The sequence below is a fragment of the Fonsecaea erecta genome (genome assembly GCF_001651985.1).
Source record: "Fonsecaea erecta strain CBS 125763 chromosome Unknown Scaff2, whole genome shotgun sequence".
Taxonomy (NCBI): Eukaryota; Fungi; Ascomycota; class Eurotiomycetes; order Chaetothyriales; family Herpotrichiellaceae; genus Fonsecaea; species Fonsecaea erecta.
Window position 1 is genome coordinate 2,954,341 of NW_017387245.1, and position 17,902 is coordinate 2,972,242.

Here is a 17,902-nt window from a genome sequence, read left to right on the forward strand (position 1 = left end):
GAAGCCCGTCGGGCGGGCCCTTCCTTTCCACATTCGGGTTGTCGGGAGTTCTCAGACGTGGAAGGAGAAGGAAAAACAGAATTGCAACACACACACACACACACACAGACACACAGAAGCACATTGTCTTGCCTCGTTGCTTGATTGCTTGCTTGCTTTGATAGCCGAACAGAAGTCAATCGAGGCTGGCTGGCTTTCTGCAGATCCTTCCACACCCACCACAGCGACTTGCAGCAGCACGCAGCCAAACAGAGCAGACACCATCAAGGCCATAATGCCAAAAGCGGACGCGAGCCGACCTTCAACAGCCATGAGTGCGTACTGAATTGAGACCAGCACGAGGGGGCCCGGCGGGACTGGCGCCGAGGTGGTGGTCTGGCTCGCCTTCCGCATGTCAAAACCTCGTATTCACCATAGGAAAATGAGCCAGACCACCCGACCCTTGGGCAGCACGAGAAATAACCACAAACCCCCCGCCTGGTGCCGCGCGATCAGGAGCCCATTTGGGCCCTTCTAAAATCTGCAGCCCTACGAACTGAACCTAAGTCGTATCCCCCTCTTGTCCTTCGTCGTGCTCGTGTTCTCTTCTGGCGCCCTCCTCCATCCACCCCAGCACCGTCGCTATCCGGCTCCTACACAGTACGCTGTAGGTTTGCTGCCCCACACCCGACCACTGAATACCCTTGTCTCGCCTATTCGACAACGATACGGCCAGCTAACTACTCAACTCTCGACCGGACAGCCCAGGGCTTGGAATCCGCTCAATTTACCATCAAACATGTTTGTGGCTTGCGCAACAAGCGAGAATTTCGGGGTCTGGACTGTTCATCACACCTTCACCTCGACTCCTCTGCTCTGTCGATGCGGTCAGAAAAACTTGCAAAGTTCTCTACCGCTTGTACAGGTCCGTCCACTTGTTCTTTCCTAGTCAGTGCTCCGCCTTGTGCGGCTGCTCGACTGAACGTTATCGTCGCGGTGGAGTTGCAGGATGACTTTGCGCCTGCAGATCCCTCGTGAACGGATAATGGGCGTACTCGGACACAGCCCAATTCTCACTTCATCGCCATCTTCTGCCCCTCCCGTGTCGCCCAGTCATCATCGACGATGGTTCAGCATTGGCAGAGTGGTCCATGACTTTTGTAGTCATCAATAGTACTGGTTGCGCAGCTCTCAGTTGCAACCTCTACACTTTGTGCGGCACGAGGCTGGACGGACTGGTCTCTGAGTCCTCATAAGCTGCTTCGTAAAGGTCGCTTAGCTTGGCACCATTCTAAAACTCTCAACCATCAGCATTGAGATGGCATGATTGTCTTAAAAGCGGCCCCCGACTTCACCTGAAAGGGTCCAACTTGGAATGGAAGGGCGTGCTTCGACTTCTAATTGGCGATAGATGTGTTTCTCTGTCCCAGCCTCTCTAGTCAGCAGTAAGGGACCCTTGACTGGCATGGAGTGTCTGCTTCCCTTCCTGTAACATGTCACTTTGGTACTCTGAGATGCATGTTGGGCTCGGCAAGCTCCTTTCTTCCAGTAAGTGTGAGGCTGTAGTCCACCCGATACCTTTCCAAGTGTTCTCGATCGGGCAAAAGAGAAATTGCCTTGGCCCTCGTGTCATCGACACAAAAGATGCACCGCTCTGTCGTCGGTCGCCCTCAGAGAATGATACGAAGGGAAGGAGAACTGCCAGTGAGGCTGGGCAGCGAGTCTGGGCACCTCTTGGACTGAGAGGTGCTCTCGCAAGCGCCAATACCTGGCTAGGCATCAGAGCAGTTTGGCCTCGTGCGGCAAGTAAGTACGTGCGGCTTCCCTTATGCCTTTGCGGTGCGCCCATGTTGTTTCCAAGAGGTCAAAGAGAAGCCGATAGAAGCCAGTATTTCGTCTATGAGCGAATGATTTCGTCGAAGCACATCCCATTCTGTTTCGTCCTTGACCATGAGGGTGCCCGCGAGTATCGTGCCATTGATTGCAACAGAACTCTCTGGGCCTGCTCCGGGTATGCAAGCAGCTTCCTGTTTCCTAGGGCAGATCGCCATCCGGTCCGTCGTCATGGCGAGGTTGTAAGAGACCAGAGTTTTGCCATTCTGTTCTATTGCCAAGCCCTGGTCCAGTGGCTGACCAGAGGACTGAGTGGCACAAAGTGCGGCTCTCATGAGCAAAACATATTTACTGTGCAAGTCGGCTGCTGAAGCGTCAGGTTCAAGGGGCGTGGAAAAGTGCAAGATCGGCAACGATGGATCTTGAAACAGTGGTAGGTGTGGATGAGCTGGTACGTTCATGCGGTCAATTAGAAGCCTCCACTCCCCATTGCTCGAACCTGCCATATCCTCCACCGGTAGAAACTGTAAGTGGCGATGTACCTGACTGGCGCCACTGTGCTCTCCAGAGTTAAAGAAAGCGAAAAGACGGGGAGAGCTTCCATCATGCCGCTGGTCTTGCCAGGCGCGCAGGCAAGTATGGGTCAGGCCAATATCATCTTCCTCGAGAAGGTCCGTTTGCGGTTTATTGGCTTTGGTGGCAATAATGAAGTGGTTGTGGATGACTGGGTATTTGTTCAACACCAAGGCGTGAGATGGGTTTTGGGCAGGGATTTGAGCAACTAGCAGCTCTGCAGGCGGATTCTCAAAAGGATCGAATTTAGGACCGGATGGCTCCTTTTTCCGACCAGAGGTATCGCCCTGGGGTTTCTTTTTCAAAGCAGGGCAGTATCGCAGTTGGAACTTGATAGAAATAAGTACAGAAGCCTCCCCACTGATATTGGCAGCGTACTCACCGAAGCCCCTCCCCTGGCTTGGAGGTAGGCGAGGCTGGTCTCAGAGAACAAAATATCCTTGGCCTTGAAGGCTGTCTGAAACTTCTGGGATACTCTCTGGTGAAGTGGTTCTGCGAGACCAAGCATCCTCGCTGACTCTGTCATGGTGCGACTGCTTCGTGATCAGTTCTGGCTGGAAATAGAGCCAGCTGTCTTGAATTTCCGTCCTCTGGGCCTTCTACCGCGTTTCCTCGTGAACCAGTCCGGCAATATCGCCAAGTAAATTGTGCAAGGACCTTGGGAACGACTATCAACTTGTTGGCCACAGCGATGCCTGATGTGAGGATCTCAAACCTCATGATTGCGGACAGGCAAAACTTCGGAACCCGAGTCTTGGCTTTGCTTAATAATGGCCACGACCACGTTTCTACTTCGTCTACCTCGTACCTCAAGTTCAACCATAGTCAATCTACTTTCTTAATTTAAATTCTACCGTCTCCCTATAGCGGCTTGAGTGGTCGATCACTCTAAATCTGCTATCGGCTTACACTAACCTTAATACATGTCTGCCTCACACATTCTCTTGCACTTGCGTCCCTTTGCGATGTCATTCCGAGATTGCGTTTGTTGACACCAAATATAGCTGAAGAAATCATTGCAGCACATCCGTGTTCCTGGAGAGGCTCACAGACCCAAGAGAAAGGCGCAAAGAATGTGGCAAACACGTTGTTGAAGAGTAAGAGCGGAGAGAAACATCCCGGACATAATGAAACTGAGAAACACTGCCTCTTGCAACCAGGTGTCCTCCTCTTATCCCGTGAAGACCTCCCAAGAGAAAGATCGGGGGAGCTGGTCGATGTTTCGGACATCGGCCAACCGATATCAAATGACAAGCCGTCTGCGTCCCGCTGCAATGTCCCGATATGACAGCTCCACAATCCTGGAACGTCCAATGGAGCGATCAGGTACGTTTCAGGAAATGCCATGCTCGACGAGGAATGCCTCTTCATCCACCCGAGAGACCTCGCAAGCACCACGACTTCCTTCTGCGCCCAACTCGCGCAATCTATGCAGTCCCCAAAGAGCGGACCCGCAAGCTAAACCCAGAGCTGCTGCCTGAAATTGACAAGCGGTCAAACAATGTGACACAGTGCCCCTGATGTTTGCTTGCCCTTTGCCATATCTCCCGCCTGGTGATCCCCTCGGCACATCGCCCACCTTTGCTGACCATGAATGGGTGGTCTCTGGCCATACCTCAAATTCAATCCGACACTTGGCCATTACCGGGCCTCAGAAAACACCGAAGAAGCACCAGAACTGATGGCTGGCCTGAGCCAGTTTAATACCTAAAGCTTACCGTCCACAGAAAACACACGTTGGAATAGAGCCTTCTTGTTTGCCGTTTTCACACCCCGTGGCAACTGGCATAGACGGGCCACCGGAACACTGCCACATCGCGACTATCTTGTATTGATCGCGTTCCATTGCCCCAAATAGGAGATGTTTTCTTTTGTGTTTATTCTCTTGAGCCATGGCAAAGATTCGGGCCGGCAGCAGAGGAGAGCATGATGAGAGAGATACGGTGACAAAATGCAGCTCTTTAGGCTTGTTTGCGTCCTGGGTGGAAACAGAGTTGTTGGGCTCAGTAACTCGCGGGCCAACAAGACAGTACGCAACAGCAGAGACGCTATCAAGGAGGTATTGTGCAACATTATTACCCATTCAATGTTCCGCAGACTAGCAGCAGCTTCTACCGATGCATCAGAGACTGGGGGCGGAGCTTGATACGCAGCATCTAGGTGTGGATGAGCTCGGAAGGTAAGTTCCCCCCTCATTACGCGTGCTCTCGTCTTCATGGCCATGAGGATTTCCAATTTGGTCCCGATGCCGTGGACGGGGTTCTGTTTGCAGTACGAACAGACTCGACTCCGTTTCTATGGATGACGGCGCGGGAGCTGATTGCAATGTGACCAATGATTCAACATGAAAACGCAACCGCTTGCTCAAACTATCACAGTACAGTGCTTCCGACCCATTCACCAACTGTTGGGCCCAAATTTACCACTTGTTCCTGCATTGCGCAGCCTTGCAGCTCGCAGAAATGTCTCCGAGAACAGCTCACCCAAGATACTTTGGTACCTACACCGATGGAAAGACAGTCTATTGCGGGCAGACTCATCTTCCTTGTCACTCACTAAGATGTACGGCGCCGAGCACCTTCACTCCGACTGCGAGTCATCATGCCCAAGCCGTGTCTTCTGACACACTCCATATCTGTCACCCAGCCGGAGTCCTGTGTCCTGCTTCCCATATGAGTTCCAGCGACATGACCTGCTTTGAACAATCTCACAATCTCACCTGCGTCCGGTCGTCCGCAATGCAACAACCAGTACACGAAAGCATGAACTCCACGGCTTCTTACGGCGCCAACGTACACTTCTTTCCCTCTGTGCAAAACGATAAACATACCATATCAACTGGAAATCCTAGCGCATACACGGATTGGAGTAGAAATGGGAATAATACGCGTTTTGAGGGGCCAGAGATTTCTAGGGCTATACACATCCCGCCACAGCCAGCAGATTCCCAGAATCAGCCCTTCAAGCCTGACATTTTCCGCGCAAGCTTCAACGATGGCAGCGCGGACCAAACCAGGGATTTTGGGCATTACCTCCCAGTGACTGAAATGGGCATCGACCGGGCCATGGAGCAGTCGACGGACCGCATAAGCCATGTGCCGCAGGGGCCGTCACTTGAAGTGGATGATTTTACTTTGTTCTTTCAAGACCTACCTCCTGACGAGTTTGACATCTTCATGCCTGAAAACAGTATGTTGGATGGTCAGGCCGTCAGTGGTGACGATCTCACCACACCAAAGACCCTCTTGGAAGTGAAGACACCGGGCTCAAGTGAGCTTTGGCCTCCTGTTGTGACCAACTACGAGCCACACGTGCTTGATGAAACTACCTTGCCACAACATTGCGGTGCTCAGGCACATCCGAATCTTGAATTCGGTCACTGTCAAGTCCACGATGCTTTCACGACGCCACAACAGCTAGAATTTGATTCGAATTCCCTGAACTATCCGCCTTTACCCGACCTACCCTCGTCCGGTGACGATCAATTTGACTTCCACGGTGGTCCTTCAGCGTTCACCATGGATCAGTATCTTCCAACCATGCCTTATCAGGAACTAGAATCCACTTCAGCACCTGATCAGAGCACCCAGTATCCAGATCTCTGGGCCTCCGAGCCCGCCACTAGATCACCGACAGACTTCACAAGCAATTCAACGCCACAGGGCAGACATTTGGGAGCAAAGGGAGGACAGCGTGACACCTCGAAAGATACGCTACTAGTACAAATGAAAGACCAGGGACTATCATACAAGGTGATCAAAGAGCGGTTAAAGATGGAAGAGGCTGAATCAACATTGAGGGGAAGATATCGTGCTCTGACAAAACCAAGGGAGGCACGACTGAGGAAACCAGAATGGGGCGATCGAGACGTGAGTTACCCTGGCGAAACGGAGACTTCAACGTGCTGACCCGCCACGTGATAGATTCGACTCCTTTTCGAAGGAGTTTCTCATTGTTCGAAGTCGAGCTCTACCAACCTGCAGGCGGCGAGTGAGCCCGATGCTGTTTCGATTGGTCAATTTGTCAACAAAGTGCCCTGGAAACAAGTGGCTGAATACATGGAAGGCAAAGGTGCATACCGATACGGCAATGCAACAGTCAAGAAGAAATACCTCGAGGTCCTGAAGACTCGATGTGCTCCAGTTTGAATGGCTAAACAAGAATTTTTGCGTGCTTCGACCAGCGTCTTGGTCATAACCCGATGGCTGTTCGGTTGTCCCTCGGATATTTCTGTCTGACCATACTACTGCTGGCTAATACCGACGAGTATCCCAAGGGCTCCCAATCATCGTGGCGGTCTGCGGCAGGTAGTTTACCAATGAGCTTCCAGCAGACGAGTGCCGGATCAGTCTCGAGTATGTGATCAGGTCACTGCAGGCAACAGAGGCAAGGTCCGTGGACGCAACCAGGTGATATGTTCCATGAAGTGCATCCCACGCATTTCGATACCGTGGCGAGCTTCTACATGGCGGTTCATGCTGCAGGGAAGATACCTCAATGCAAGCTATCGACAAACTGCAATGGATCTTGCTCAAACAAATTCTCACTCTCCATGGACTTTTATTATGCCGATTTTGCCCCCAACCCATGCTGGAGAACGAGCTTCCACTCCACCCTGCGAACTCAGATCCTTCGCAGCATCTTGGGGCTTGTGTATGAGCCCCTCAGTATTCCATATCCCAAGGACAATAATGCTCGGGCTCTCCGGGCAACAGCAGCCGACTTCGGTCTTCCTTGGGCTGTCACAATGATTCCAAACTTGAAATTGATGGCTGTCGAGTCGTGTGTGGAGACTCATTCAGCATGGTTTTGGCCGATGACCCCTTTGTCCCGTGGGGCGTTTTCCGGCGTGGCTTGCTAAAGATTCACTCTCATGGCTTGCCTACCACATTGGGGGGCGTTCGTTCTGACTCTAGACTCCTGAGTCAGGTCAGATCTGCCGAGGACCGCGTATCTAGGACAATCGCCGCCTTCACCAATCAACCGGTGAATCTTTGACTCACGAATGACTTACTCGCTGGTTACAACCTGCCAAATGTGGAGATTTGCGGGAGACTGGGGAAGGTAAGCTGTGGAGGAACGGTCACGGGCCTGGAGGCCTTTGGTTTACTGGGCCTGGGCTGGCGGCGGCTCTTGTATCGAGTCTCGGCTTTCATGGAACTCTATTGGAAAATTAATGTGCACATTTCATACGCATATAATGCCCCCTTCTCTCGTCATGTTCTCCTGTTATCCTCACATTTTATCAGTTCCACTTTGTTGGCCTTGACACTGTCCTGCAAGATGCGGCGCAACTCGGCCTCGGAAGGTCTCCTTCGCAAACAAAAGCTCAATGCCCATACTTGCGGCGTGCTTGCAGTATTGGGCTTTGGCTCCTTGACATATGGCTATACAGCGAGTATCATTGGAACTACGTTGGGTATGTGTTTCGAGCCTGTGGAAGGTAGTTAAACTCATGTCATGCCTAGGTCAACCATCCTTCATTGAATACTTCGATCTCGCCACCCGGTCCAATGGCACCGACTTGATCTCCACCATGAATGGACTCTTTCAGACTGGAGGCGTGATTGGAACATTATTACTCCCCAACATTGCTGACAGATGGGGTCGCAAATGGGCCTGCGCTGTGGTAAGGCGTCTACGAGTTCCATGCCAGCGGTGGCTCTAACCTGCTCTACAGTCTGCCATTCTTGCCATTGTGTCCGGTGCCATCATGGCAGGGAGCGTGAACGTCGGCATGTTCATCGCGTTTCGCTTTGTGGCTGGCGCATCTGCCTTCATGATCCTCGCGGCCGTGCCCATTCTGATGAACGAGATTGTGCCGGTCCACATGCGCGGTGCCCTTGTGGACGTGCATGCAGTCATGCTCGTGCTCGGCTACACTATTCAAGGCTGGGTTGGCTTCGGTTTCTACTTCTGGCAGGGCAGCTCGAATACCTGGAGACCGCCCATCGCCATCCAGTGCTTCTGGCCATTGTGCCTGTTGGTCGGTCTCGTCTTTGTCCCGGTAAGTCTACGCCCCTCACGGACGCAATTGGCCGCTCCCTGGTCTCTCTCTGGCAACGACTGACATGGTTGGCCTCCAGGAGTCGCCCCGATGGTTGGTGATGCAAGGACGCGACGCCGAAGCTGAGGCGGTCCTGATGAAGTTCCACGCCGATCCCAGCGATCCCGAGAACACAGCCGCGAAAGCCGAGTTCTTCCAGATTCAAAAGCAGCTGGCGATCGACAAAACTCTGGGCAACTCGTGGATGCACATCCTCAAGAAGCCGTCGTACCGCAAACGTGCGCTTCTGGCCATCGGGATCACCGGCATCATCCAGTGCTCTGGTGTCCTGGTCATTAACAACTATGGACCTTCTCTCTATAAATCGCTCAACTTCTCGCAGGTCAAACAGCTCCTCTACCCGGCTGCCTGGTTGACGTTTGCCCTGGGCCTGAACGCCATGGGTATGCTGCTGGTCGACCGCTTCCCACGAAACAAGTTTATCTCCTTTGGTGTTCTGGGCTGCATGGCCAGTCTGATCGTGGAGGCAGCACTGGTCGCCAACTTTGTGCCCTCCGACAACACGTCGGCGCTGTCCGCGGCTGTGGCCATGTTCTTCATCTTCCAGATTTTCTACGGGTTGTGCCTTGACGGGACGCAGTTTTCGTATCTCGGCGAAATCTTTCCGACGCACTTACGAGCCAAGGGCGTCTGTCTGGGTGTCGCCATGATCTCGTTGATGAACATCATCTGGCTGCAAAGGTACGAGCTCTAAATCGCCTTTCTAGACGCATACTAACCTCAAGCGTTGCAGCGCCCCTACCGCCTTCGAGACGATTGGCTGGAAATTCTACCTCTGCTTCATCATCCCGGGCACACTGGGCGCAATCGCAATGTGGATCTGGTTCCCCGACACGAACGGCCTGCCGCTGGAAGAAGTCGCCGCCATCTTTGGCGACGAGGACGAGGTGGCCATCTACCAACGGGACCTCGAGGTTGACTTTACAACACACACGGTGGTGGACCACCATGCAAAGGAAGCCGTGAAGGGCACGGAGGCCACGCACGTCGAAGCTGATTCGCCCTCTGGCAGCGAGAAAGCCGAGGCCTAATTTTGGGGTGGCCGTATCAGCAGCTGGGGTGAGTGGGCAAGAAGACTACAGCTCGGTGGGCAGTAGTGCTAGACGGATAGACCATGCTTGTCTCTTGGGTGTATATAGATTGATATACAGATAGATATAGATAGATATAGATACCAAAGACAGCCAGGTCACCTCAGAGGCTTGAAGCTCTGGGGTGGGTGTGAGTTCTAGCCTGAACATTCACCGGAAGCCCACGGCGAGCACAACAATTGATTTTCTGGCCGAGTGGTCTATCACTATCGTCGCCTTGTGACTCTTCGACCCTTCAACCCTCTGACAATTTAAGGAACAAAATAATATTGTAGGTGGTGAGACTGACCGCCATTTGCCAGCTTCCTCCTTTGGGGGCCTGATGTTACATGGCCGCAATCTCGTGTACGCAGCGACCTTTCCTGTATGGGTTAGATTTCAAACAGCATGAGATGTGGTGCGGTGGAAGCTCGACAGGCAGACGCAGAAGGTATGGTTCCTCCCCAACATCCTGGCGCCTGATTCGTCTGCAAAAGCGGCATCACCTCGTCTGACCTGGTCTAGCATGTTTCAGTACACCATGTTCCGACAACATCAGGATCCAGATATCATAAGACGACCAGGTCCGTCAAACCTCCAAACGAGCCCAAGCTCATCCTCCCCCCTCTTCCTTCCCACCCTCCTTGCTTCTTTCGCTTCGAGGTCTCGACACAGACGAGTGTTACTGAATTAATTTCCATCACTCGTCTCGCCTCCTCTGGATCTGGGTCTTTGCTCGTCCTCAAACTTGTCCCTCTCCTTCGTTCACCAGACAACAATGCAGATACGTCGGACAGCCTCCCCGTGTCCGCATGGCCTCCGGTCACCAACGTGATAATATTCGCCACATCATCATTCCGCTCGAGCAGACGTCGACGAATGACCCGGCAACGACGACAACGGCAACATGTGGCGTGTGTCGGCGACCACAGTGCCAGCTGCACTCGCACAGAGCGTACCTCGCCCACAGGAGTCGCCGTGGCGCCAGCAGTGCCACGACCACGACCACGACCACGAATCAAACAATTGACCGTCTAAATCGGCTCAAAGAGTCCAGACAACACCGCCCGAAGCTGCTTGAAACCAGCTACGCCCGTTCGTATGCGTACACGAGGACGCCGCCCACGCTGGGCGCCGGCAGGCTGGATGGGTTCCATGACTTGCCCGTGACGGGGGGCCATCGTGTGGACCTGCACCAGTCGGTGTATAACTGTGAGTTTTCAGTTCCAGTTTCCCCTCTCGCGCGCGCTCTCTTATTCTCTCGCTCTCTCTCCAGCACCAGAGAGAGAAAGAGAGAGATATATATATATATGAATGAGAGAAAGAGCCGGCTGGCTGATTTTAATCTCTTCGCTTTGGGTGGAGGACAGTGCTGCATTCAAAGATCGGAGCCGCGACCGCGTTTCCTCTACCCACTGGCCTCGCCGTCAACGACATCGGTGGGAGCATGATCATCCCCGTGCTGACCGACCGGTCGCTGTGCCTCAGTGTCATCGCGGCGTGGAAAGCCGTGCAGTTCCTGATGGGCCACATCCCGGCCTTTGCCCACCTCGCCTACGAGACCCAAGCGCTGCAGTCGCTGCGCCAGACGTTGCTGCTGGACCATCACCACCATGACGGCTCCGACACCCCCGCCGTCACCGACGAAGCCATCCTGGCTGCCGCCCTGCTGTGGGCCACGGCTGCTATGTTCGCCCAGCCCGACGCGCTGCACCGCCACGCCGCGGGTGTGCGTGCCCTGGTCGCCGCGCGTGGGGGGCTCAGCGCCATAGGCGGTGGCGGCGGGCGTGTCGGGTCGATCGGCCAGGCGGGCTCCATCCGGCAGATGATCCTGTGGGCGGACTTCCTGACCGCGCAGTTCCTGGGCGAGGACGTGATCTTCCGTGACACGGACGATCCTCCTCCGCCCTTGCCAGCCTCGCTGGCGAAAGTGGCCCGTTCCATAACCGTCCCTGTGGCCTTCGACACGCTTAGTCCGGAGACGTTACGGGCTGTGCGCGACATGAAACTCCTCCTCGTCTCGCACGACAGCGCCACGCGCACCGGCCGCGTCTCTATCGCCGAGTATAAGGCGCTCATGGCGCTGCTGAACAAGAGCACGATCGACCGTCTCGGCCTGGCTTACCGCCTGCGCGGCTCGCACTCCCTGGATGAGACCGTCGTGCTGGCCATGAACCTGCTACGCCTGACGGTGCTGTTCCACGCAGGCCCGCTGGTCGCTATCGTGGTCGCCGCCACCGCGCGGCTGCGCAAGGCTCTGGCGCACACGACTATGCTCGACGCCCCTTTTCTCCACGGCGGCGGCAGTCACGGCAACACCGGTGATACGAAGAGGAATCCGCACTCGGGCAACCGCATTGACGTGTACACCTGGGCCTGCTTCGTAGGTCTGACCACTCCGTTCGACAGCGAGGACCGCACGCACTTTGTCGCGATGCTCCGCGCCGCCCTGGCTCTCCGATACAGGAACAAGGACAAGGGCAGAGATAAGGGCCGAGACACCGGCTGGCCCGACGACTGGCAGCAGGATACGCTGGAGATGCTGCGCTCGTTCCTGTGGTCCGACGCGGTGCTGACGCCTCTGTACCCGACCGCGTGCCGGATGGTCGATGGACATCTCGTGTCGTCCACCGGCGGTGGCACCGACGCTGAAGGCGACACTGGTCAGGAGAGATGGTCACATGCCGCGCCGGACAAAGTGTCGAGGGCGGGCGTGCGGTAAAAGGACGATTGACCGATCGAGGCAACGACCTACATGTGTGCGGACCAACCAGCTATGTACATATCTATAGTGTATGGACCAGATACCCCAAAAAGGAGGGGAGACTAACTGTGACCCGAGATGGAGTGAGTGAGTGGTTCAGTGACAGAGGTACAAGCTTGGATCATTGTTGTGTACTCGCGTGTCACAGAGAAGCTCGGCTCCGCCCCGTTCCTTGACGAGGTCGCCAAGGAAACGAGCACGGCAACAACAAGGCTGCAGCGTCCTCCTCCTCCCCGTGGCGCTCTGTCAAGCGAGCAACGAGCTCACGGAGGCAAGGCAGTTGTTAGTTGAGAGGGAGGGGGTTTTCGGGTGCGTACAATGCCGGACACTGTAGTCTGTCTGGACAATACCAGCAGCCGCCCACTGACGGTACGTTTGTGTCGTTTCTTCCGAACTATACGATACCTCTGGATGCCTCTTTCAATGGACATAATTGGCCGTGTGACATAGAAGTCGAATGGGTATGGAGTATTGTGTTGGAAGACGAAAGATTAGGATGTTCACCGCTCAGGAAAGTGAAGGGAAAGAGAGGCAAGGGCCGAGACAGCAATATCATTCGACGCCCTGGAGCATGCCGAGCAAGTGGAGTGGAGGGGGCGAGGCATCCCAGACAACAATCCCAGTCCCGACAAGATGAAGGACGACCTGTTTCCCAAAAGGAGAAAGCTCCATCGATAAATGAATGGGATGCCTCTTGCGGGCTTCTGAGTCTGGCTGGCTGGGTCTCTTCGTCAACGAAAGGCTTCAAATTGAGCGATCCGGTGGTCCACGTGCACCCAGCATCTCCCATCAGACGCACGTCTCTGCCGAGCGCAGGGGGCTGAGTAACGTCTTCGTCTCCGGCCGGTGGTTGCACTCAGACCCTTTGGAATCTCGAAGTCCATTGCCGTTGTGGGTGGGTATTCTGCAGGCAAGACGCGATGAGAGCTCCGGGACTTGTGGAATTCCTCAGTAAGTAATAAGTGGTGGGTCAAGTCATCTGCCATTCTAGAGTCTTGGTCTTGCATGTGCTCTTGATTGACCGATACACGGTTGCTGAAGTTGGGGAGAGTTCCCATGGCATGGGAGGAAGCCGATTCCCTGGAGTTGTCAGCCACTCTCATCTCAACACAGGAGTGATGTCCAACACGATATGATAGAGCCGAGGGACGAGCTCATTTCGCGCTGACTACTGATTCTGATGGGGCTTCGTATCCTGCCAGGGCCTTCGAAGTCGCTGGAATTGATTTTGTCTCAGAGGAAGCCCAGTCTGCAACAAGTTCGGAGCGGTAGAAGCTGTGGTATCTCATTGGGTCCGGGGAAGTACAGAATGGATCTGGACCAGAGAGGAGACAGCACTTGCACATGGAAAGGAAATTGCAAGACAGTGTCATCTCAAGGAATGCTCCGGGCATTTGGTCAACAGAGGCCGTACCGCCTTACTAGAAAAGAAAAGGAAAACGGCAACACGGGCTTTAAATGGACGACACAAGGATAGGCCAGAGCCGAGAAAAAGTCTCTGACTCACCCTCATTGAATGAACATACTGCAGCTCGTATTGGATCTTGTCGTTACGCATCGGACTGTGTCTGTGAACCGACCTCGGATCCATCAACGGTTGATCACCTTCAGCCCTCACAAGTGACTGCCTTTCTTCCTGCTCGAACAAGAGTTTTCCAACGACGGAGGCCTGAAACAGCTCTCCAAAAAAAAAAGACAGCATCGGCAGAGTGCCTCGACATATCCAACATGCGCACTTCTGATAATAGTTTCCCCTCAATCTTTGGCTTCCACTTTCCCACTGCGAACTCTCGTTCGATTTGGCAGGTCAACGCTCCCCTTTCGTCCATGGCTGGCTGTATACACGTCCTCAACGTCCACATGCACTATATCTGGGATTGGTGAATGCCGGTCCGACCTTTGCTTGACGGGGCTAGTGACCTCAGCCTTGACCTGCTCCAGGGGCTCGGCATCGATCTTCTTGAAAAACATCTCCTCGACCATCATCCGGCCTTCCACCTCCTTTTCTGTTTCTTCGTTATCCTTCTTTGGTGGCTCTTCTTCTCCATCACCAGCGACTTGTTCATCAAGCTTCAGCTTCGTGAGACCCATTGCATAGATTTGTTCTTCCACCGTACCCCGAGAAATTAACCTAATGACTTCGACGTCTTTCTCTTGTCCAATGCGGTGGGCTCGGTTCTCCGCCTGGATATCATCTTGTGGGTTAAAGCCGCTGTCGAAGATGATGACCTTATTTGCTTTGGCGAGATTGATACCAGCTCCACCTGCTTTGGTGCTGAGCATGAAGACCGGGGTATCGTTATCATCGGCGGAAAACTCATCAATCAGGTCCTGTCGTTCTGATACTTTGGTGGCACCATCAAGTCGGAATGAGCTGATGCCCTCGCGTTCCAGAGCCAACTCGAGAATGTCCAAGACCATCACAAACTGGCTGAATATCAACGTCCTGTGACCTTCAGAAATGAACTGTTGCAATAGTTCGATCATCTTCTGGATTTTGCCGCTGGCGCGCCACTCGTCACCATTCAGTGCGAAGCGGCGAAGCGGCGAATGTTTGTCACACAAGGTATGAATTTCCATATCACTGTATTCAAGGAGTTCAGTGACAATAAGATCGGGATTCGATTCGCGCCATTGCTCCACCTTCAAGCATTGTTTTGCAATGACAGGCAGCTGCTTATCCAAATAGAGGCGGCGGAAGAGAAAGGGGTGAATGGCCGCGAACCTCAATTTCATCAGGATATTTGTAGACTCTTGGTTCACGTTCTCGCCTCTTTCTCGCCTCGCACGGATCTCGTAGGCCTTATCAAGCCACATCTGATAGAGCTCGGATTGTTCAGGGCTCAGGTCACAGAATTCCACCTTTCGCTCTTTCTTAGGCAGATCCTTAAGGACTTGGTATTTCTTCCGCCTCAAAATGAATGGAGTGAGCATGCTTTTCGCCCGTTGGATCCGTTGCGCAGATAGAAGCATTTCGTGATTGTTATCCAGCGCCTTGAAATTGTGGGTGAAAATATTCTTCAGCGCGTCCGCCTTCTCTCGAAAGAGAGCCGGCATAAGAAAACCGAGCAGCGAGATGAGCTCCTTCAAGTTATTCTGTAATGGAGTTCCCGTGAGCAAGAGGCGGAAATTGCACTGAATTCTGACCAGCTTGCTGGCAACCTGAGAGTCGGCATTTTTCAGCACATGGCCTTCATCATAGATTGTACAGTCAAATCCGAAGCTTCGCAACCAGGGCGCATCGTCTTTCCCCTTGGCAATGGTATAGGTGGTGACAATGACATTAACTTGATCGCGGTTGTCGTCGAGATATTCTCTCAGCGTCAGCCGCTCAGTAGGATTTGTTGCATAATATGGTTCGACGTGCAGTGCTGGGCAGAACCGTTGAAACTCTTTCAGCCAATTTTCCAAAGTCGCTGCAGGTACCACAACAAGATGGGGTCCCCTGTTTCCTTGCTCCAAAAGATGGGCCAAGAAGGCAATGACTTGGCAAGTCTTTCCCAGCCCCATGTCATCAGCGAGAATGCAACTCAGCCCCTTCTTGTAGAGCAGACTCAGCCAATTGAGGCCAACCACTTGATAGTCCTTCATTTGTATGTCGTCCGCCATGATTGAAGGCTGGCGGATGAATTTCTTCTGCCCGGTGCGCTTGATGTCCTCATCGTCGCTGACAGGTGTTCCGATACCAGAATCATGGCTCGGGCGTGGGGCTTGCAGAGTGGCGAGATCCAATTCTCCCTGTTGAGAGCCGGTGAATTTGACCCCCCAGCTCTTCATCTCGTCAGATAATGGTTTGGCAAGACTTTGACACTTCTTGACGAGGTAGTCAACAGCCTCATAGCTCTCGAGCATATCTTCAACCTTGTCGACGATTTTGTCACCGACTGGCGCCGTCTTCCGTTTAGTCTTGGTAGGCTTCAGTTTCGGATCCTCAATTTGTCTGACGGCATTGAGACTCTTGAAGGGCCGTTTGGACACAATATGTTCGGCGAGGTCGCGGGTGATGGAGGCAATGTCAGCCAAATCTGCTGCAGAGCATGTGTTGAACAGATCAAGGACACGGCTTTGGAAAGTTGTTCTACCCTCGTCGTCCGAGGTGAGCGCTGAGCCTACGGCATCGGACTCGTCCGATTGTATGGTGACTATGGGTTTTGGTTTTCGTATAACCTCTGCTGGCAGGGGCTGAGGAGAAGAGGAATGTTTCCTGCCACGTACCAAGGTTCGTTTTTTCCGCGGAGGCGGGGTTTCGAAGACATCTATTGTCTTGGACGGCTTTCTGACATTCTGAGTGGAGCTCCACTTCTGTACAATGCTCTTCTGAGGCACCTTGGCGTGTTGCCTCCCCATACCTGGATGCTGAGGTACGGATCGGCTGGCTGCAGGAGTCGGCATCAGCTCGTCGTCCGAACCAGTCAGATCAACAGCACTGTTCTTTGGCTGAGATTGTCGTTTCTCACTTCTCGAAAGAAGCACTTCGGCGGCTGCGTCGTAGTCTCCATTCTTTGACATCAGGACTTCGTAGCATTCTCTGACTGTCACTGCACGGAGCATCGACATTAGTCGCTTCACCCGTTGCCTCGCGTTATAGTCACCGATATCATCGATCTCCATCTCTTCTTGCTGCTTGGCTGGTGGAGAGGATGCCACGGGTAGTGCACGTGCAGGCCCAGTCTGTCGAGGTCTCTTTGAAACGCCGCCGTAAGCGTTCGCATTGACATCAGCGGAGCGTTTCACTCCGCTCGACCCAGCAGATGACGTTGAGTTTGGAGAGCTTGTAAACATGGATCGTGCAGTGATTTCCATAAAACGAGCCAACGCGCTGTTTTCGGTCTGTGGAGATTCAGGAATTTTTGCTGGAGACTTATTCTTCCGCACAAATGTAGATGTTTTGATATCATTTGATCGTGTACCCCGGCCATCGCTGTCTGAGGACCCTCCCCGATACGCCGGCCCTTCATCGTCGCTGTCAATTGTTACGGGGGTAGGACGAGGCTGAGGCGCAACATATGGTTTCCTGAACACAGTGCCTGCGGGGGCCATAGCACTCGCCAGTATACCTGTCGGTTTCCGTTGCATATTAGGGGTATTCATTGGGGAGGACGCAGTGACCTGGATGACTCCAGACTTGTAGGGAGAGGAGGACATCGTCGCAGCGGCTCGATCAATAATTTGGGTCGGCTGTGTCTGTCGGGTCGATTCCACCTTTTGAGATTTTACGCCAGGACGATTGACCGGCAGAGTCGCCAAGGTCTCGATGTCCGAGTCATCGTCAGTCATGGTGGCTCTATAGAGCGGAAGTGTCTCGACAGTCTCGTGGGCAGGCTTGTATCTTGGGTTGAACAATTCATCATCCGACTGTGACAGAGGGTCGTCGGAAGACATGGCGCAGTTGAGGGAGAGGGCGGGTCTGATCCTTGTATTCACTGCCAGTTGAGGCAAACGGCGAAGTGAAGGAAACTGAACGAATGATCGGAGCACATGTCAAGGGAGACAACTCATGTGTTCTGCCACCAAGGATGTGTTTCCTTCATAATCATTTTCTAATCCCTCGACCGCAGGGAGCGATACCGCCGCCAAAGAAGGATGCGTGCTAAGAGTCTGTGGAGCAAAATATGA

General features: G+C 53.6%; 5 protein-coding genes across 5 annotated transcripts; 3 read left to right on the forward strand and 2 right to left on the reverse strand.

Annotated features, from left to right (window-relative positions):
• Window positions 1-1,805: 1,805 nt before the first annotated feature.
• AYL99_02825 (hypothetical protein) lies at window positions 1,806-2,911 on the reverse strand (the record flags this gene model as incomplete). The annotated part of the gene is made up of 2 exons (XM_018834341.1): window positions 1,806-2,714; window positions 2,768-2,911. 2 exons carry the CDS (start codon window positions 2,909-2,911, stop codon window positions 1,806-1,808), a joined length of 1,053 nt encoding a protein of 350 aa, XP_018696965.1.
• A 2,146-nt stretch (window positions 2,912-5,057) lies between these two features.
• Window positions 5,058-6,533, forward strand: AYL99_02826 (hypothetical protein; the record flags this gene model as incomplete). The annotated part of the gene is made up of 2 exons (XM_018834342.1): window positions 5,058-6,254; window positions 6,309-6,533. The coding sequence occupies 2 exons, from the start codon at window positions 5,058-5,060 to the stop codon at window positions 6,531-6,533; spliced, it is 1,422 nt and encodes a 473-aa protein (XP_018696966.1).
• Window positions 6,534-7,668: 1,135 nt separating this feature from the next.
• Window positions 7,669-9,483, forward strand: AYL99_02827 (hypothetical protein; the record flags this gene model as incomplete). Its single annotated transcript, XM_018834343.1, has 5 exons — window positions 7,669-7,804; window positions 7,854-8,014; window positions 8,066-8,392; window positions 8,472-9,133; window positions 9,186-9,483. 5 exons carry the CDS (start codon window positions 7,669-7,671, stop codon window positions 9,481-9,483), a joined length of 1,584 nt encoding a protein of 527 aa, XP_018696967.1.
• An 851-nt stretch (window positions 9,484-10,334) lies between these two features.
• On the forward strand, window positions 10,335-12,244 carry AYL99_02828 (hypothetical protein; the record flags this gene model as incomplete). Its single annotated transcript, XM_018834344.1, has 2 exons — window positions 10,335-10,734; window positions 10,893-12,244. The coding sequence occupies 2 exons, from the start codon at window positions 10,335-10,337 to the stop codon at window positions 12,242-12,244; spliced, it is 1,752 nt and encodes a 583-aa protein (XP_018696968.1).
• Window positions 12,245-14,041: 1,797 nt separating this feature from the next.
• On the reverse strand, window positions 14,042-17,668 carry AYL99_02829 (hypothetical protein; the record flags this gene model as incomplete). The annotated part of the gene is made up of 1 exon (XM_018834345.1): window positions 14,042-17,668. The coding sequence occupies one exon, from the start codon at window positions 17,666-17,668 to the stop codon at window positions 14,042-14,044; it is 3,627 nt and encodes a 1,208-aa protein (XP_018696969.1).
• Between the last annotated feature and the right edge of the window lie 234 nt (window positions 17,669-17,902).